Raw genomic sequence first — 21685 nt, forward strand, 5'->3', positions numbered from 1 at the left:
AGCAAAAGATTAATAAAACTGACTCAAATTCAAAGTAGCATTTTAAACAAAGCAATTCAGTGTGCCTTGGGTTATTGTTGAATAAACTGTTAATGAACCTCAGGTTGGACACAGGGCTGAAGTGGCACCACCTTTCATTTAAAAAATGATTTATAAGTAGTCCAAACTAGGTCAAATTATGGACATATGAAGGAACGGTGGCACCATGTTCCAGAAGAATGTACCTATTGCCCCCCCCCACACACACACAGTTTATAGAAGCATCCTGTGTGTGAATGTGAAGGGAAATTCCATCTCAGAGCTGAGAGACCAGGTCCTCTGAGGTTGGTGGTCAAACCATCCCCCACTCCTAGTAGTAGAGCTCGGGGAATGAATAACTACACAGGAGTCACAGGTATCAGGTGTGTAGGGAAGCATGTAGCATGTAGGCACTGTATAGTCTTCACCCTTCATCTCTACACTTCCTGATTGTCAAATGTTGGCTGGTGTCTAGTAGGGGTGTTTGTAGGTTATGTCATGTGTGCATGCCAAAATTGTGCAATCGTTCCATTATTAGTGCCCACGGGCTGGAAGAGAGGACTGAGTAGGCGAAGTGGAAGAAAGACAGAGTAGAACTGCCGGTTTTACTCACCCTGATGAAGGTGACTTGTCATCTTTGTGATGAGATAATATCGTATCATTTCCGTCACCATAAAAAAATCAAGATGTGGCCTGATAGCTACATAATTGGCTGAGCTAGAGGCACGTGTACAGTAGCGTAGTTTATGGTTATCCGATTGGCCGGGGGCGCGGTTAACGCAGCAGAAAGACCCAAAAGGCTGGTTGAAGTTTGAAAGGGTTCATTCGCAGCGGAACGCTGAACAGATCTGTCTTACATCAATTTTACACAACAAACAGGAATTCTGGTGAGATGGTGTCAATCTTCGCTGTGAATGGTGAGGACTGGATACATTACTCGCATTCATAGATAGAGATATGTGACATGAGATGATATATTATCTATTTTTTTTACCATATGTTTAAGCTACATGCCGACATTGTTTATTTGCAAAGACATTGTTAATGAAGTACCCTAAAAGTGATGCTCCAAAGGATTTGTATAATTCCAGCCAGTAGTTTTGAAAGTAGTACTCACGTCTGTAGAGGTCTTCTTGAGTCCAAAAATGAGACCCGAACCGAATTGGACCAGCAAACTTTCCACTCGGCCATAACAGGACGCGGTCATTTAAAAATAAAATCAGTACACTACCCGATTTGAATCGGATGTGGACCAGATCCGACCTGAAACAGGTCTGAGATGAGAGAGGGCCAGGTCCAAGTAGGGTCGGGTCTGTAGGACCCAAATGGATCCAAAATATTAACAAGTACGTTTTATTGCCATGCAAGACAGCAAAATTGTTTTGACTTGTCTGGTTGTGAAGTTTCACATGTGCATTTTCTGTTGTATCCTTCTACTGAAATGTTTCTACTGAAATAAGGAAAACATTCCCTGAAATCACCTATAGTGATGGCATTATGAAAATACTACACTGTAGACCACAAACATAACTCCTGATTAAGTTGGGTAGCTGATATTCAGAGCTTAAATAGCCAAATGGATTAGTCACAGGAATCAGGACTAATATACCCAATGCAACAGCCTGTTTTACAAACGGTGGGCCTAACACATGGATGGTCAGTCATAACATTCCATTGCAGACCCATGCAGGCTACACCCCCAGTAAGCACAGATGACGTCTTTTGGACATCTTTTTTTGGTCCTGTCTGGACTAGCAGTTTTTTTTTTTTTTTGGTGCAGTCCAGACCTGTCTTGATTTCCACGTCCACGGACGTTGGTTTTTGGTCCAGTCTGGACCAGCCTTGATTTGGCCCAAACATAGACTTCTATATATGGGTCATATTTACACCTTTCGTTCAGAACCTAAATTTAACCTAACTTCAACATCTGGAAAATGCATATTTTAGACATCTTTTCAATGTCATTTTGCTTACTGGGACTATTTTAGTTTTGCTGGGTGGTGTAATATTTGTGTCTTGCCTAGGGCAGCAGAATGGCCAGGACCAGGCCTGAAAACAGGAGTAGTAAAGTAAATGCACTACTTTTGTGTGAAACATGTTTTCCCCTGTGTTGCAGACAGCTATATTGTATGGGTCCAGTGCACTACTTTTGTGAGATTTTTAAAATATTTTTTATATATTTACTGAACAAAAATATAAATGCAACGTGCAACAATTTCAACGATTTTAATGAGTTACAGTTCACATAAGGAAATCAATCAATTTAAATTCATTAATTAGGGCCTAATCTATGGATTTCACATGACTGGCAGGGGCACAGCCATCAGTGGGCCTGGGAGGGTATAGGCCCACCTACTTGGGAGTCAGGCCCAGCCAATCAGAATGAGTTTTCCCCCACAAAAGGTCTTTATTACAGACAGAAATTCTCCTCAGTTTCACCAGCTGGTCTCAGAAAATCCCGCCCGGTTAAGAAGCTGGATGTGGAGGTCCTGGGCTGGCATGGTTACACATGGTCTGCGGTTGTGAGGCCTGTTGGACATACTGCCAAATTCTCTAAAATGACTTGTTATGGTAGAGAAATTAACATTACATTCTCTAGCAACAACTGTGTTAGAAATTCCTGCAGTCAGCATGCCAATTGCACGCCCCCTCAAAAATGTTGACATCTGTGGCATTGTGTTGTGTGACAAAACCGCACGTTTTATAGTGGCCTTTTATTGTCCCCAGCACAAGGTGCTGTGTAATGGTCATGCTGTTTAATCAGCTTCTTGATATGCCACACTTTTCAGGTGGATGGATTATCTTGGCAAAGGAGAAATGCTCACTAACAGGGATGTAAACAAATTTGTGCAAAACATTTTAGATAAATAAGCTTTTTGTGCGTATGGGACATTTCTGGGATCTTATTTCAGCCCATGAAATATGGGACCAACACTTTACATGTTGTGTTTATATTTTTGTTTAGTGTATATACTATATATTGTGGCGTACAGCAGGTCAGCCACCAGGGGGAGACTCGTCGAGGCCTGGTGACAGACGGAGTATACATCACGAGGCGATGGCTCCATCTGCTGGACGTGCCAGGTCTCGACGGGCTCTCCCCCCAGGACTAATTGGGGCTGATTGGGGAGTAGGTGAGTAATCAAGGGCTGATTGCTCACCAGCTGTACAAGCCCCATAAAGCTGGCAGAAGGGCAGCACACAGGAGAAGACTGGGGGAAGTAAGGTGACGAACAGGCGGCTAATTACGATGGACTCAAACGGGAGATACTCAGCCGTTTCGGGTACAGCCTGGCCCATCGGGCTCAACGGTTCCACGACTGGAGGTTCGTAGCCGACGCATCCCCCCGAGCACAGATGAGCGACCTACTGCGCGTCACCAGGGCATGGCTCCTAACTGACGTATCCACCCTCTCCATTCTCAACAAAGTGGTCCCGGATCGCTTCTTACGGGCGCTACCCCACGACATGAAGAGGGCAGCGAGTCTATGCGCACCCCAGACCTTGGAGGGCCTCCTGGAAGCAGTGGAGACGCATCATAACACGCAGGCCCTGCTGAGTGGGAGCCGGGACGAGTCGGCGATCTGTCCGAGGGGACGGAAGGACAGCCCCACAGCGGTGTACCCCGAACCGACAGTCGGCCGGGCCAAAGGACCGCAAACCCATGGAGAAACGGCTGGGGTAGGGCCGACCCGTCACCGACAACCCCAGGTAGATGGAGACCAAATGAGGTGTTTGTGGGTGCAGTGCCAGAGTTCCCGGAACCTCTCCTAGTGGGACGGGATTGTCCGCAGTTCGCGGCCCTATGGGGGCACGAGTTGAGGAAGAAGGTATGAGCCAGCTGAAGAAGAGAGCAGGGACGACCAATAGCCTGTGCGGCCCGGAAACAACCGGTTAACCAGCATGTGTCTACTGCTCCGGAGTCGGAGGGGGCGCCGGAACCCGTACCCCCTGGGGAACACCTGGAGGAGGAGCCCAGCCTCCCCCTCCTCGATGTCGAGGGGCCAGTCGAGACCCCCACTGGGGGCCAGCTGAGGGGACAATTCGGGACGGCCCAGTGGGAGGATCCGAACTTGAAAGCCGCCGCAGCCCAAGTGATAGCGGTGGATGGACAGCTACTTCCGGGGGTGAGTGACAAGCGATACCCCCTTTTCCAAATCAAGAATAACCTTTTGTATCAGGTGTCACGCCAACAGGGGGAACTTCGAGAGGTATTGTTGCTGCCCCGACGGTACGTGGGAACCGTTCTTCAGCTGGGCCACACCCACCTGTTGGGGGCGCACCTGGGAATGAAGAAGACCCGGGAACGGCTCGCAGCACGGTTCCACTGGCCCGGGATGAGGAGGGCCGTGGAAGACTACTGTCGCAGCTGCCCGGAGTGTCAACTCACGGCCCCGAAAGCCCACTTCCGAAGCCCATTGGTCCCCCTACGATCATCAGGGTGCCCTTTGAACGCATTGCCATGGACATAGTACATGCTGGTCATAGTAGATTATGCCACCCGGTATCCCAAGGCCATTCCCCTACGGACGGCGGTATCCAAGGGAATCGCCTGGGAGCTGTTCCACGGCTTTAGTCGGGTGGGCATCCCGAACGAGATCTTGACAGACCAAGGTGCAGAGTTTATGTCACGCCTCATGAAAGAGTTGTGTGCCCTCCTGCAGATCAAGCAGATCCGGACCTCCGTTTTTCACCCGCAGACGGATGGGCTCGTCGAGCGCTTTAATAAAACGCTCAAACAGATGCTGCGGAAGGTCATCGAGCAGGACGGGAAGAACTGGGACCAGCTACTACCCCACCTAATGTTCTCAATCTGAGAAGTACCCCAATCCTCCACTGGGTTTTCCCCATTCTAACTCCTCTACGGGAGGAGGCCACACGGCCTACTGGACCTCGCAAAGGAGGTGTGGGAAGCCCAACCGACCCCATTACGCAGCATGGTAGAGCACGTGGAGACGATGAGGGAGCGGATGACAGCCGTATGGCCCGTCGTGAGGGAACAAATGGAGAAGGCCCAACGCACACAAGCACAGGTCTACAATCGGGGAGCCCAGCCCCGAGAATTCCAGGTGGGAGACAGGGTGCTGGTCTTAATCCCCACGGCCGAAAGTAAGTTCCTGGCAACATGGCACAGACCATACGAGATGGTCGAGAAGATGAGACCTGTCAATTACCGCGTACGGCAACCGGGGAGACGGAAACCTCAACAGATTTACCACGTGAACCTGTTGAAGAAGTGGCACGAGAGGACAGCCTTGGCCGGGTTATGGTTGGGACCCAGGACGCCACTGGTCCCGAGCAATGAGGACCTCGACCCGGCCTAGAAGCAAGAGCTCAGGGAGCTTCTCGATCGGAACACGGCGGTGTTCTCCGAGAAGCCGGCCGCATGACCCTCATTGAACACCACATCAGTACCCGGCCCGGCGAAACAGTAAGAAAGAGGCCATATCGGATTCCGGAGGCCCAAAAGAAGGTCGTGAAACAGGAAGTGGAGGCTATGCTGAGGATGGGTCGTTGAAGAGTCCCACAGTGCATGGTGCAACCCCATCGTGTTGTTATCCAAACTGGACGGTAGCCTCCGCTTCTGTAACGATTTTTGGGGGTTGAACGACATCAGCTTGTTCGACGCATATCCCATGCCGAGGGTGGACGAGCTCATTGACCGATTGGGAAAGGCCCGGTACATCAGCACCCTTGACCTGACCAAATGATATTGGCAGGTACTGTTGGCAGCCTCCTCCCGGGAGAAAAGAGTTTTCAACACCAGACGGGTTGTATCAGTACCGGGTGCTCCCGTTCGGTCTCCACGGAGCCCCACCCACATTCCAGCGGCTGATGAACAAAGTACTTCTACCCCACCAGCAGTACGCAGCGGCCTATTTGGATGACATCATCATCCACAGCCAAGGTTGGGAAGACCACTTGACGCGCCTCCAGGCGGTGCTGGACGTGCTCAGACAAGCCAGATTGACCATGAACCCCAAGAAGTGCAAACTAGGTTTTGAGGAGGTGGAGTACCTGGGGTATTTGATCGGACGGGGGAACGTCAAGCCCCAGGAGAGGAAGGTTCACGCGGTGCGTGACTGGCCCATTTCACGCACCAAGACACAGGTCAAGTCCTTCCTGGGACTGGCAGGATACTATAGCCGATTTATCCCCAACTTTGCGGCTAGGGCTTCCCCCCTCACCGATCTAACCAGGGCCTGCCTCCCGAAAACAGTGAAATGGACGAACGAGACACAAGCGGCGTTCAGCCGTCTGAAGGAAGCGCTGTGCTCCCATCCGATTCTCGTAGCGCCCAATTTCCAGGTGCCGATGGTGGTCCAGATGGATGCATGTGATACGGGACTAGGTGCCGTTCTGTCCCAGATACACGATGGGGAGGAGCACCCCATCATGTACATCAGCAGAAAGCTGGTTCCTAGAGAAAAAAGTACTCCATTGTTGAGAAAGAGTGTCTAGCGGTGAAGTGGGTGCTAAACACTCTCAAGTACCCACTTCACCCTGGTCACGGACCATGCTCCCTTGGTCTGGATAGCCAGGGGAAAGGACACAAACGATCGGGTTACCAGGTGGTTCTTGTCCCTTCAACGCTTCTCTTTTTCTGTTGTGCACAGGTCAGGGGCGAAGCATGGAAACGCGGATGCCCTATCGAGAAGGGAGACATACGTCGCACTGACGACAGTCCCCTCCCCGACAGAGCTAAGGGGGGGGGGCGTACAGCATGTTAGCCACCAGAGGGAGACTCGTCGAGGCCTGGTGACAGACGGAGTATACATCACGAGGCGATGGCTCCATCTGCTGGACATGCCAGGTCTCGATGGGCTCTCCGCCCAGGATTAATTGGGGCTGATTGGGGAGTTTGAGTAATCAAGGGCTGATTGCTCACCAGCTGTACAAGCTCCATATAGCTGCCAGAAGGGCAGCACACAGGAGAGGACTGGGGGGAAGTAAGGTGACTTCCGTGTAGTTGGAGACGTTACCCGAGCTAAGACGAGGGAGTTTCAGTTTGTGTGCCCGACAGGATACAGCAAGACCTGGAGCCCAGAAGACGGTATCCCGGAGAGGGTTTCATGGGGGAGATCTATCCTTTTCTTTTAATTTATTATTTAATAAACACCCTTGAAACCGAGCTAATCATACTCTGTCCATGTCTGATCTGTGTAAACGTCTTGACCAAACCCCCTGGTCTGCCACTATATATATATATATATATACACACACACACACACACACAGTGGGGAGAACAAGTATTTGATACACTGCCGATTTTGCAGGTTTTCCTACTTACAAAGCATGTAGAGGTCTGTAATTTTTATCATAGGTACACTTCAACTGTGAGAGACGGAATCTAAAACAAAAATCCAGAAAGTCACATCGTATGATTTGTAAGTAATTCATTTGCAGCTGCCTCTAATTGGAGATCATCCCAAAACTCCAACATAGAAATAGAAAACCAAACAAACCACCCAAAAACACCCCCTGTCCAACTCTACTATAGAAAATTACATCTTACTAGGGTCAGGACGTGACAGTACCCCCCCCCCCCCCCCCCCCCCCCCAAAAGGTGCAGACTCCGAATGCAACAGAAACCAACAACAGAAACCACAAAACAAAAAGGAGGGTAGGGAGGGTGATAATTGTCTATGGCGGCTCTAGTGCAGTACCCAGAACCTTACTATCCAGCAGACCCTCCAGCAACGGAGGTGGCTCCGGTTCGGGGCATAACCCCCGCTCCGCCCGCAGATCCCTCTGCTTCTGTAACACCGGACCGTGGATCGTCGGAGGAGGCTCTGTGCTGCAGGCCGCTGCTGGAGGTTCTGGACTGCAGGCCGCCGCTGGAGGTTCTGGGCTGCAGGCCGCCGCTGGAGGTTCTGGGCTGCAGGCCACCGCTGGAGACTCTGGGCTGCAGGCCACCGCTGGAGACTCTGGGCTGCAGGCCGCCGCTGAAGACTCTGGGCTGCAGGCCGCCGCTGAAGACTCTGGGCTGCAGGCCGCCGCTGAAGACTCTGGGCTGCAGGCCGCCGCTGAAGACTCTGGACTGGGGAACTTCTCAGGAGGTTCCGGACTGTCGGCCGTCTCGGGAGGTTCCGGACTGTCGGCCGTCTCGGGAGGTTCCGGACTGTCGGCCGTCTCGGGAGGTTCCGGACTGTCGGCCGTCTCGGGAGGTTCCGGACTGTCGGCCGTCTCGGGAGGTTCCGGACTGTCGGCCGTCTCGGGAGGTTTCCGGACTGTCGGCCGTCTCGGGAGGTTTCCGGACTGTCGGCCGTCTCGGGAGGTTCCGGATTGTCGGCCGTCTCGGGAGGTTCCGGACTGTCGGCCGTCTCGGGAGGTTCCGGACTGTGGAGCATCGCCGGAGGCTCCGGACTGGGAAGCATCATTATAGGTTCCGGACTAGGGACCGTTGCTGCAGGCTCCATGCCATGGATCATCTCTACAGGTTCCGCACCATGGATCATCACTGGAGGCTTCGTACCATGGATCACCTCTACAGGCTCCAGGCCATGGATCATTCCTACAGGCTTCTTGCCATGGATTATCCCTACAGGCTCCGGACCATGGATAATCCCTACAGGCTTCTTGCCATGGATTATCTCTACAGGCTCCGGGCCATGGATTACCTCTGGAGGCTTCGTGCCATGGAACATCCCTACAGGCTCCGGGCCATGGATCATCACTACAGGCTTCGTGCCATGGATCATCACTACAGGCTTCGGACCATAGATTATCACTGGAGGCTTTTCTCGTGGAGCTGGAACAGGTCTCACCGGACTAGAGAGACGCACTGAGGACCGGGTGCGCAGAGCAGGCACCAGACGTACTGGGCTATGGAGGCACACTGGAGGGAGAGTGCGAGGAGCAGGCACCGGACGTACTGGGCTATGGAGGCGCACTGGAGTGAGAGTGCGAGGAGCATACACATGCACACCATGATAAGCACGGGGAGTTGGCTCAGGACTCACCCCTAGCCCCGCCAAACTACCTGTGTGCCCCCCAAAAAACATTTTCTGGGGCTGCCTCTCGTTCTTCCCCGGTAGGCTACGATACCTGTCCAAAACCTGGCCCCAAGTCCAGTTTCTCCTTTCAATCCACTCCTCATTTGACCAGGTATCCATCTCTGCCCGGGCACGCCGCTTGATCCAATCGTGGTGGGTAATTCTGTAATGGGCGTCGTATAGAGGGGACCAAGGCGCGGCGTGTTGAGTGCTCATAATTATTCTTTAATGAAAAAACGAAACACTTTTACAAAGAAACAAAACGACAGCAAACAGTCACGTCAGGCAACATACAACTAAACGGAGAACAACTACCCACAAACACAATAGGAAAAAAAAATACTTAAATATGATCTCCAATTAGAGACAATGCAAACCAGCTGCCTCTAATTGGAGATCATCCCAAAACTCCAACATAGAAATAGAAAACCAAGAACTAAACATAGACAAACCACCCAAAAACACCCCCTGTCACGCCCTGACCAACTCTACTATAGAAAATGACATCTTACTAGGGTCAGGACGTGACAATATATATGTATTTTTGTTTGTTTTGAATTATTTCAGATTTTTCAGTGAGTGCTACAGTACCCTTAGCACTGCTACTTTTCGCGGATATGTACACAGTAGGAAAGCCCAGAAACTTGAAGGCCATGCTATTGGGAAATAGACTCTGTGAACAGGATCATATAAGCCATGCAATGTCCAGAGTTGTAGCTGATTCTATTTTCTCTCACAGGGGTGTTTCTGCTGATTAGATGTGCCAGCTCCCTGTCCATTCACTGTAACTTTTCTCAAGCTCCCAATGGTACAACAACCTATCACCTCTCAGAGCCCCCGCCATCAATGAATTGTGAAACAGAGTGGGCATATCCAAATGTGAGTGACAGCAGAAATCACCCAATCATTCAGAAGCAGGGTTAGGGTCAATTTCAATTGAAGTCAGTCAAATGCATGAAGTGGTTTGAATTTTTTTCCAAAAATTGAAAAACTTCTGACATAAATAATGTCTCTTTTTCCAACTTATTGAGAAGTCATTGAAAGTAGATGCCCTTTTTAAATTATTGAATTGGAATTTCAGTTTACTTCCTGAATTGGCTGACTTCGATTTGATTTAAACCCCAACCCTGTTCAGAAGACTAGTGCATCTGTCATCATTAGGGAACAAGTTGTTACTGACCAGGAGAAACTCTGTCTGTGTGTTTTGTTTAGGGATCCACGCTGACCTTTAAAGGTGAAACAAACTCAGATCAGGTTCTGGGTCTGACCAGACAGTCCATCACTACCACAGTCTGTCTGGGCACCCTGAAGTACACGGCGGACTGTGTAAAGCCTCAGGTACTGTATCAAGTACTAATGTTGCCTTTGAATTTGGTTGTCACCTCTTCTCCATGCAAGTGTGAGAGAGAAGTAAGGTCAGACATTCAGAAAGAAAGAGGGGAGCATATCACATGAAAGTGCTGGCAATGGATCAATGCTTGGCTGGAGTTGTCAGTCTCCACTACATCAGTGGGTCAATGCATGGCTGGAGTTGTAAAGGTCTAGACTACATCAATGGATCAATGCATGGCTGGACTTGTAAAGGTCTCCACTACATCAGTGGGTCAATGCATGGCTGGACTTGTAAAGGTCTAGACTACATCAATGGATCAATGCATGGCTGGACTTGTAAAGGTCTAGACTACATCAATGGATCAATGCATGGCTGGACTTGTAAAGGTCTCCACTACATCAGTGGGTCAATGCATGGCTGGACTTGTAAAGGTCTAGACTACATCAATGGATCAATGCATGGCTGGACTTGTAAAGGTCTCCACTACATCAGTGGGTCAATACATGGCTGGACTTGTAAAGGTCTAGACTACATCAATGGATCAATGCATGGCTGGAGTTGTAAAGGTCTAGACTACATCAATGGATCAATGCATGGTTGGAGTTGTAAAGGTCTAGACTACATCAATGGATCAATGCATGGTTGGAGTTGTAAAGGTCTAGACTACATCAATGGATCAATGCATGGCTGGAGTTGTAAAGGTCTAGACTACATCAATGGATCAATGCATGGCTGGAGTTGTAAAGGTCTAGACTACATCAATGGATCAATGCATGGCTGGAGTTGTAAAAGTCTAGAGTCTAGACTGCATCACTTCATTGTCTCTTATTGTCACCTCCTCTCTGTTGTCTTTCAGGTGGTGAATAAAGTAGAATGTGAGTATAACCCCACCTCCAACTGAAAACAACTAACGTTAGATAACACACACACACACACCGACACACAGAGACACCGACACACACACACACACACACACACACACACACACACACACACACACACACACACACACACACACACACACACACACACACACACACACACACACACACAGAGAGGCACCGACACACACGCACCCTCCAAGACAGAGAGACACGACACACGCAAATGCACACGCATGCACACAAACACACTGTGGTTTCCATTCATCAATCTACTAACTTATTTTTACAGTAACTGAATAAAAAATCACACAGGAACTGAAGAGAGTCATACGGTGTTGGAGCATGTGAGGGTGGAGTATGAGTCCAAATCAAAGTATGTGAAATGGAGCACGTAGGGCATTTCTCGAATGCATACTCCATTTGAACATATTTTGAAGCATGCACCGATGCAAGCTTCAACACAAAGTATCCATTGAAATCAATGGCAGACATTATTTTTTATTTTTTAACCTGGCAAGTCAGTTAAGAACAAATTCTTATTTACAATGACGGTTTACCGGGGAACAGTGGGTTAACTCCCTTGTTCAGGGGCAGAATGACAGATTTTTACCTTGTCAGCTCAGGGATTCAATCCAGCAACCTTTTGGTAACTGGCCCAATGTTCTTACCACTAGGCTATAGAAAATAAACTCAGACTAATTAAATGTTTCCCATTCATATGTCATATGTTGCCTGACTGCAATATCTTGAGACGTTAACAAATACAGTGAATTCCAAAAGTATTGGGACAGTGACAATTTTTGTCTACACTTTAACCTCATAGTCATTGTATCATTTCAAATCCTAAGTGCTGGAGTACAGAACCAAAACAACAAAACGTGTCACTGTCCCAATACTTTTAGAGCTCACTGTACATGCTGGGTTCATTTTGTCATGTTTACCTGCCTACAAAAGCCACTGTAGTGTGTGCAGATCACAAGCCCATAATAAGTCAATGGGGCTAACTGGCTAGCTACTACTGTTAGAGAATTGTTAGTGTTAGGGTTGAACTGGCTATTTGTATGCATAACCTTTATAATATACCGGGGAAGCTATGCTACAATATTAAGTATATAAGCTACGGATAAATCAACTGCTGAAGACAGGAAGTGCGTCACTAGGCTGGGACCAGCCTGCACGCCGACGATAGGAGGAGCAAGTTTAAACCACGCTCCTCCTCCCTCTGACAGGCCAGCATTGAGCGGGAACTATCACTGTCAGAGTATATAAGCGAGAACAATAGGAGGTGTCGTTCTCTTCTCTGTTTGCCCTGCAAGGTATAACAGCGAGACCGTATATATATGAACCACCCATTTACCACACACGTGTTTGCATTAATTAAAGTACAAATAAATCAGAAGTTACTATGTGCTGACTATTTTGTTCTGATACCAGAAACGAATAGACGCAACTTTAACATTAGCTAGCTACACACAATGAATTGACATCTACTTTGCATACCATTAATTTTAGGACATGTTTGCCTGTTAAACTATCTGGTTAGCTAGATTCTTACAATTCACACATAGCTAGCTGAGAGTTATGAAGTAGAACATTTGCTTTCTCTCTACCTTGTTTCATCTCTATTGTTTCGATTGTCTTTGCTGTAAGAAGGTTCAGTGAATGGGGAGGTGCAGCGTGAGGTAATACAGTAGGGGGGTGCTGCTGAAATGAAATGTTTTATGTGTTCTCCACACTCTCGTCCTCACAAGACGTACTCAAGAGAACATCCTCGGAGAATGCACTTGGAGAGTGAGTGTGTGGAGCACGGTAGTATGCATACTGAGAAACACCCAGAGACTTAGCAGACAGACCCTGCAGCTGAGGTAACAGTAAAACAATAAAGAAAGGGAATAGATAACCTTGTAGTTGTCACGCCTGCTCCCACTCTTCCCCCCGGCGCTCGAGGGCGTCAGGCTCTCCAGCATTACGCACTCCTGCCACCATCACTACGCACACCTGCCTTCACTCGTCACGCGCATCAGCGATTATTGGACTCACCTGGACTCAATCACCTCTGTCGTTACCTCCCCTATATCTGTCTGTTCCCCCACTCTGGTCCCCATCTGCTGCATTGATTGTCGTCTGTCTTTGTGTTACCCAGTTCTGACGCTGTTCCTGTCCTTTTACCTGTTTGTTCCAAATTAAATGTCAACTCCCCGTACCTGCTTCTCTTCTCCAGTGTCGTTCCTTACAGTAGTAGGCCTACTGTAGCTTAAGGATTTTTTACCCTATCATTTTTTTTAAATAACTGCATTGAGCCTGTTCTTTACGATATCATACCAAAGCTGCTGTACAAGTTACAAGTTACTGATCATCCCCTTGTGTTTCTTAGGTAACTGCACCATGGAACCTAGCAGCCCCTCTAATCCTGACCACATCAAGGATATCAGACCAGGTGACAGAGTGTTAAGTCATAGTTGGAATCAGGATGTGTTTTAGGCACCCAGTCCTGAGAATCAATGTCTACAATGAGTGTACAAAACATTAATGACACCTGCTCTTTCCATGACATAAACTGAAAGCTATGATCCCTTATTGATGGCACTTGTTAAATCCACTTCAATCAGAGTAGATGAAGGGGAGGAGACAGGATAACGGAAGATTTTTAAGCCTTGATACACAATCCATGTCTCAATTGTATGTGTGCCATTCAGAGGGTCAATGGGCTAGAAAAAAAATGTAAGTGCCTTTGAACGGGTTATCGTAATAGGTGCCAGGTGCACCGGTTTGTGTCAAGAACTGTCAAGAACTGCAACGCTGCTGGGGTTTTCATGCTCAACAGTTTCCTGTGTGTATCAAGAATGGTCCATCAACCAAAGGACATCCAGCCAACTTGACACAACCGTGGGAAGCATTGGAGTCAACATGGGCCAGCATCCCTGTGGGACGCTTTCGCCCGTGCCCGGACGAATTGATGCTGTTCTGAGAGCAATATTATTAATGTTTTGTACACTCCATGTATATGTCTACCACCATGAGTCAAGACAGGAAGACAGAGACCTCTATATGACTTCTGAATTACTACCATTTTGGATTTCAGTGATTCTGTCAACTTACCCCTCCTACTATTTACCCTAGCTATGTCCCCATGTTCATTCGCTCTCTCAATTCAATTTAAGGGCTTTATTGGCATGGGAAACATATGTTTACATTGCCAAAGCAAGTGAAATAGATCATAAACAAAAGTGAAATAAACAATACAAAAATGAACAGTAAACATTACACACAAAAGTTCTAAAAGAAAAATGACATTTCAAATGTCATTATGTCTATATACAGGGTTGTAACGATGTGCAAATATCACTCTCCCCCACCACGACCCTTATCACCACTGTAATACAATTGTCTTTATAATGGCTTGTATGTCTTCCTCTTATGGCTGGTTGATTCCTTTGGTAGTTCATCAGGTGTTTATCTACTCTAATAGGATCATATTTAACCTCAGAGAGACTCAGCTAGGCTCAGAAGGAGTGTTAAAGCTAAGATACTGTAACAGCAGATAAAAAATCTAATGTTATTTGTCACATGCGCCAAATACAACAGGTGAAATGATTACTTACAAGCTCTTAACCAACAATGCAGTTTTAAGAAAATATTCCAACCCCTCCACATTTGTTACGTTACAGCCTTATTCTAAAATGGATTAAATAGTTTTTTCTCCTCATCAATCTACACACAATAGCCCATAATGACAAAAGCAAAAACAGGTTTGTAGATTTCTTAGCAAATTTCTCAAAAAACAAAAAATATTCTGACCATTTAATTAGAACTTTGTTGATGCATTTTTGGCAGCGATTACAGCATTGAGTCTTCTTTGGTATGACGCTACAAGCTTGGCACACCTTTGAGGAGTTTCTCCCATTCTTCTCTGCCGATACTCTCAAGCTCTGTCAGATTGGATGGGGAGCGTCGCTGACAGCTATTTTTGGGTCTCTCCAGAGATGTTCGATCGGGTTCAAGTCCGGGCTCTGGCAGGGCCACTCAAGGACATTCAGAGACTTGTCCCGAAGCCACTCCTGCATTGTCTTGGCTGTGAGCTTTGGGTCTTTGTCTTGTTAGAAGGTGAACCTTCACCCCAGTCTGAGGTCCTGAGCGCTCTGGAGCAGGTTTTCATCAAGGATCTCTCTGTACTTTGCTCCTTTCATCCTTCCTTCGATCTTGACTAGTCTCCCAGTCCCTGCCGCTGAAAAACATCCCCACCGCATGATGCTGCCACCACCATGCTTCACCGTAGGGATGGTGCCAGGTTTACTCCAGACGTGACACTTGGTATTCAGGCCAAAGAGTTCAATCTTGGTTTCATCAGACCAGAGAATCTTGTTTCTCATGGTCTGAGAGTCTTTAGGTGCCTTTTGGCAAACTCCAAGCAGGCTGTCATGTGCCTTTTACTGAGGAGGGGCTTCCGTCTGGCCACTCTACCATAAAGGCCTGATTGGAATAGTGCTGCAGAGATGGTTGTCCTTCTGGAAGGTACTCCCATCTCCATAGAGGAACTCTGGAGCTCTGTCAGAGTGACCGTCGGGTTCTTGGTCACCTCCCTGAGCAAAGCCTTCTCCCCTGATTGCTCAGTTTGGCCGGGCAGCCAGCTCTAGGAAGAGTCTTGGGGGTTCCAAACTTCTTCCATTTAAGAATGATGGAGGCCACTGTTCTTGGGGGACCTTCAATGGTGCAAATCATGTCCAATCAATTGAATTTACCACAGGTGGACTCCAATCAAGTTGTAGAAACATCTCAAGGATGGTCAATGGAAACAGAGCACCTGAGCTCATAGCAAAGGGTCAGAATACTTATATAAATATTTACGTTTTTTATTTTTAATAAATGTGCTAAAATGTTTTAATAACACTGTTTTTGCTTTGTCATTTTGGGGTATTGTGTGTAGGATGATGGGGATAACATTAATTTTCAGGGCTCCTGAGTGGCGCAGCGGTCTATAAGGCACTGCTTCTCAGTGCTAGAGGCGTCACTACAGACCCCGATTCGATTCCAGGCTGTATCACCACCGGCCGCGATTGGGAGTCCCATAGGGCGGCGCACAACTGACCCAGCGCCGTCCGGGTTTGGCTGGGGTAGGCTTGCCTAGTTAAAAAAAAAAGGAAAGGCTGTAACGTAACAATGTGGAAAAAGGGAAGGGGTCTCAATACTTTCCGACTGCACTGTATATCAACACTGATAGTCAAATCTCTCGTTCTGTTATGGATTTGGGTGTTATCTGAATGCTCATGTTGAAGACTGGGTTTGTTCCAGGGTCATCTGTGAGCCACAAGACTGTGTTAGTCTACTAATCTAAAGCCTATCATTAGCTTCCTCCTTTTCCCTCGGCCTCTCTCTCTTTCCCACACAGATGAAAGGAACCGCGCAGTGACCTGGGTTGCTCTGGGATGTTTCTCTGGAGTCATCATACTGTTAATTGCAGGAAAGAGGTGTGTATGGAGGGGGTGGTCCACAAAGTATTTTAGTTAAGTCAAGCTTACTGAGACATTGTGTAGGTCACTGAATGTATATAAATAATTATTTTGTGAATTTGTACGTATTTCTAAAGACATCTGTTTGGTATTTCAGTTACAGATGTGTTGACAGGAGGAGGAATAGGACCCAACGAATCTCAGTTAATGTGAACAACGCAGAAGAAACCAAAGTGTGAATGTGTGTACGTGGGTCTGGGGGTATGTTTTGTTCCCGTGGGTGTGTTTTGTGCCCGTGGGTGTGTTTTGTGGTGCGTGGGTGTTTTGTGGTGCGTGGGTGTGTTTTGTGGTGCATGCATGTGTTTTGTGCTGCGTGGGTGTGTTTTGTGGTGCGTGGGTGTGTTTTGTGGAGCGTGGGTCTGGGGGTATGTTTTGTGCCCGTGGGTGTGTTTTGTGGTGCGTGGGTCTGGGGGTATGATTTGTGGTGCGTGGGTGTGTTTTGGGGTGCGTGGGTGTGTTTTGTGGTGCGTGGGTCTGGGGGTATGTTTTGTGCCCGTGGGTGTGTTTTGTGGTGTGTGGGTCTGGGGGTGTGATTTGTGGTGCGTGGGTGTGTTTTGTGGTGCATGGGTGTGTTTTGTGGTGCGTGGGTCTGGGGGTATGTTTTTTGCCCGTGGGTGTGTTTTGTGGTGCGTGGGTCTGAGGGTATGTTTTGTGGTGCGTGGGTCTGAGGGTATGTTTTGTGGTGCGTGGGTGTATTTTGTGGTGTGTGGGTCTGGGGGTATGTTTTGTGCCCGTGGGTGTGTTTTGTGGTGCGTGGGTGTGTTTTGTGGTGCGTGGGTCTGGGGGTATGTTTTGTGCCCGTGGGTGTGTTTTGTGGTGAATGGGTCTGAGGGTATGTTTTGTGGTGCGTGGGTCTGAGGGTGTGTTTTGTGGTGCGTAGGTGTGTTTTGTGGTGCGTGGGTCTGAGGGTATGTTTTGTGGTGCGTGGGTCTGAGGGTATGTTTTGTGGTACGTGGTTCTGAGGGTATGTTTGTGGTGCGTGGGTCTGAGTGTATGTTTTGTGGTGCGTGGTTCTGAGGGTATGTTTTGTGGTGCGTGGGTCTGAGTGTATGTTTTGTGCCCGTGGGTGTGTTTTGTGGTGCGTGGGTCTGAGGGTATGTTTTGTGGTGCGTGGGTCTGAGGGTATGTTTTGTGGTGCGTGGGTGTGTTTTGTGGTGCGTGGGTCTGAGGGTATATTTTGTGGTGCGTGGGTGTGTTTTGTGGTGCGTGGGTCTGAGGGTATGTTTTGTGGTGCGTGGGTCTGAGGGTATGTTTTGTGGTGCGTGGGTGTGTTTTGTGGTGCGTGGGTCTGAGGGTATGTTTTGTGGTGCGTAGGTCTGAGGATATGTTTTGTGGTGCGTGGGTCTGAGGGTATGTTTTGTGGTGCGTTGGTGTGTTTTGTGGTGCGTGGGTCTGAGGGTATGTTTTGTGGTGCGTGGGTCTGAGGGTATGTTTTGTGGTGCGTGGGTCTGAGGGTATGTTTTGTGGTGCGTGGGTCTGAGGGTGTGTTTTGTGGTGCGTGGGTCTGAGGGTATGTTTTGTGGTGCGTGGGTCTGAGGGTATGTTTTGTGGTGCGTGGGTCTGAGGGTATGTTTTGTGGTGCGTGGGTCTGAGGGTGTGTTTTGTGGTGCGTGGGTCTGAGGGTATGTTTTGTGCTGCGTGGGTCTGAGGGTATGTTTTGTCGTGCATGGGTCTGAGGGTATGTTTTGTGGTGCGTGGGTCTGAGGGTGTGTTTTGTGGTGCGTGGGTCTGAGGGTGTGTTTTGTGGTGCGTGGGTCTGAGGGTATGTTTTGTGGTGCGTGGGTGTGTTTTGTGGTGCGTGGGTCTGAGGGTGTGTTTTGTGCCCGTGGGTATGTTTTGTGGTGCGTGGGTCTGAGGGTATGTTTTGTGGTGCGTGGGTCTGAGGGTATGTTTTGTGGTGCGTGGGTCTGAGGGTATGTTTTGTGGTGCGTGGGTCTGGGGGTATGTTTTGTGGTGCATGGGTCTGAGGGTATGTTTTGTGGTGCGTGGGTCTGAGGGTATGTTTTGTGGTGCGTGGGTCTGGGGGTATGTTTTGTGGTGCGTGGGTCTGAGGGTATGTTTTGTGGTGCATGGGTCTGAGGGTATGTTTTGTGGTGTGTGGGTCTGAGGGTGTGTTTTGTGGTGCGTGGGTCTGAGGGTATGTTTTGTGGTGCGTGGGTCTGAGGGTATGTTTTGTGGTGCGTGGGTCTGAGGGTATGTTTTGTGGTGCATGGGTGTGTTTTGTGGTGCGTGGGTCTGAGGGTGTGTTTTGTGGTGCGTGGGTCTGAGGGTGTGTTTTGTGGTGCGTGGGTCTGAGGGTGTGTTTTGTGGTGCGTGGGTCTGAGGGTGTGTTTTGTGGTGCGTGGGTCTGAGGGTGTGTTTTGTGGTGCGTGGGTCTGAGGGTATGTTTTGTGGTGCGTGGGTCTGAGGGTATGTTTTGAGGTGCGTGGGTCTGAGGGTATGTTTTGTGGTGCGTGGGTCTGAGGGTGTGTTTTGTGGTGCGTGGGTGTGTTTTGTGGTGCGTGGGTCTGAGGGTATGTTTTATGGTGCGTGGGTCTGAGGGTGTGTTTTGTGGTGCGTGGGTCTGAGGGTATGTTTTGTGGTGCGTGGGTCTGAGGGTGTGTTTTGTGGTGCGTGGGTCTGAGGGTGTGTTTTGTGGTGCGTGGGTCTGAGGGTATGTTTTGTGGTGCGTGGGTCTGAGGGTGTGTTTTGTGGTGCGTGGGTCTGAGGGTGTGTTTTGTGGTGCGTGGGTCTGGGGGTATGTTTTGTGGTGCGTGGGTCTGGGGGTATGTTTTGTGGTGCGTGGGTCTGGGGGTATGTTTTGTGGTGCGTGGGTCTGAGGGTATGTTTTGTGGTGCGTGGGTCTGAGGGTATGTTTTGTGGTGCGTGGGTGTGTTTTGTGGTGCGTGGGTCTGAGGGTATGTTTTGTGGTGCGTGGGTGCGCGCGGGGGTGTGAGTGTGGTTGTTCTTAGTGTTTTTAGCTGCCCAACTGTTTTAAAAGTCATTTAATTTGTAAAGCATTGTAATGGGCATGTGGCTTGAGATAGTCTTGTATTACATTCTGAGAAAGTTTTAGTGCAGCAGTGGATCTCTTGCTGTGAAAGCTAGATTCCCATAGCTGCACCCGCTTGTCTATGATAAGTGACTAGGCATATTAACACACATACATACAAATGGACAGTATACAAATAGACAGTAATGACTCAGGGAGTATTATCTGTGGTCTGTTGAGTAATAGTGTCACCTGATAGTGGAGACAGTGTGATACTATTTATATGTTTGTAGTTACTGTAAAGATGGGTGAAAGATTTCTGAATCAAACAGCACACAGCACACAGACACATGACATTCCTTTTCCCTTCTCTTTCACTAGTTCCTAACAGTTCATACCAGTTCACTTCCTGTAGTATGTTGCAACAGATATAGTTCCTCTCTCTCCCTCCCCACTATACCAGGGAAGTCCCTCTGTGATTATGAATGACTTAGCATTGGAGTTCCAGGCTTGATATTGAACCAGAGAGGATGTGAAATCAGTTCGCAGCCACACCTACTCACACCACTCTGCCTAGACATTGTCTGTTAAACAATTATTATTATAATAATACATCATTATATATCTAGTAATATAAACATAATATACATTTTGTACATAGTAGAATATGAAATATGATTACGATATGTATTACCGTTTTCCAGTTAGTCACTGAGGAAGTGACTCATGGATCCAATGTCTTTAGTAGATTAAATTGACCCATAGACACTGATTTAAAGTTTCCCCCTAATGACAATAGTGTTGGGGAAGCTGATCCTAGATCTGTGCCTATGGGCTCGTCTGACCCAGATCAGATTTTAGTGTTGTCTTTAGGTCAACTAATGCTTATAGTGAGGGATGTAGGACTGGCAACTTTCCACATCTTATATTGGTTTATATTCTATGTGAGCGCAAATCAAATAGCGAGATTCCAAACTGCTACCTTGCTGCTATCTTTAGGAACTTGTTGAATTCCTTTTGTGGATCTGAAAGGACAACTACAAGTGGAAGGATACGGGTGTGTTAGACCTGCAGCAGAAGTTAAAATGGGACTAGAGAATCATAACTGTTCTTGTAGAAATACTGACAGGATATATAACACATTATTAGGCTTTTGACATGACAACAAAATTACTTATTTTTGTTCAATTTCATAATGAATGAATAATGAATGTATTTGTTAATGTGATTTTGTATTGAATGATTACTCATGTGTATAACACTCATTTCTGTTTGCTTTGCTAACCTGCTCAACAGCTGGTATTAAAACATCCTGCTATTCATCTTTATGTGTCTTGTTGGTTTAATCTATGTTTTCCCTTGATTGACTTAATTAATTTGTGACAGTACCATACTCCACTCAGACTGTGTTATTTAGATATCATTTAAGAGCCATGCTTTAAATGTATCCATTGGTGTATTAACTTGGTTTATGTGTATTATTTGGACCTTGTATGTACTGGCTTACTGCCAAAGCTGGGTGTAAGACAACGATAGAGATGTAGGGAAATTCTGGGGACAGCCATGGCTTTCCCTCTCGCTCTCTCTCTGTCTGCTTTCTTCCTCTCTCTCTCTCTCTCTCTCTCTCTCTCTCTCTCTCTCTCTCTCTCTCTCTCTGTTTCTGTCTCTCTGTCTCTGTCTGTCCCTCTCTCTCTCTCTCTCTCTGTGTGTGTGTTTGATTGACGTTGACACCATACAGTATTACATTTGTCTAACAAGTCAATCTCTCCTTAACACTCCAACTACTTCACAGTTATATAATGTAGTCTAGTGATTGACTTCAGTAAACACATTTACTGCTGTATATCTTCCTCCTGGCTCTTAGCTGTTGATAAGCAAATGCTTGCGTAGGTTGTGGTTAGGTTTAGAATAAGGGTTAGGGTTATGGCTGGGATTAGGTTAGGATGAGGGTTAAGGCTAGGGTTAGTGGCTAGTTA

At 47.8% G+C, this 21685-nt stretch overlaps 1 protein-coding gene across 1 annotated transcript; it reads left to right on the plus strand.

Moving 5' to 3' along the window:
- Positions 1 to 593: 593 nt before the first annotated feature.
- LOC106605929 (uncharacterized) lies at positions 594 to 21037 on the plus strand. The gene is made up of 7 exons (XM_082975606.1): positions 594 to 935; positions 9754 to 9893; positions 10227 to 10352; positions 11204 to 11222; positions 13606 to 13668; positions 16618 to 16696; positions 16836 to 21037. The coding sequence occupies exons 1-7, from the start codon at positions 911 to 913 to the stop codon at positions 16915 to 16917; spliced, it is 534 nt and encodes a 177-aa protein (XP_082831732.1). The 5' UTR covers positions 594 to 910; the 3' UTR covers positions 16918 to 21037.
- Positions 21038 to 21685: the final 648 nt, after the last annotated feature.

This window comes from Salmo salar, chromosome 05, assembly GCF_965601325.2.
Source record: "Salmo salar chromosome 05, fSalSal1, whole genome shotgun sequence".
Lineage (NCBI taxonomy): Eukaryota > Metazoa > Chordata > Actinopteri > Salmoniformes > Salmonidae > Salmo > Salmo salar.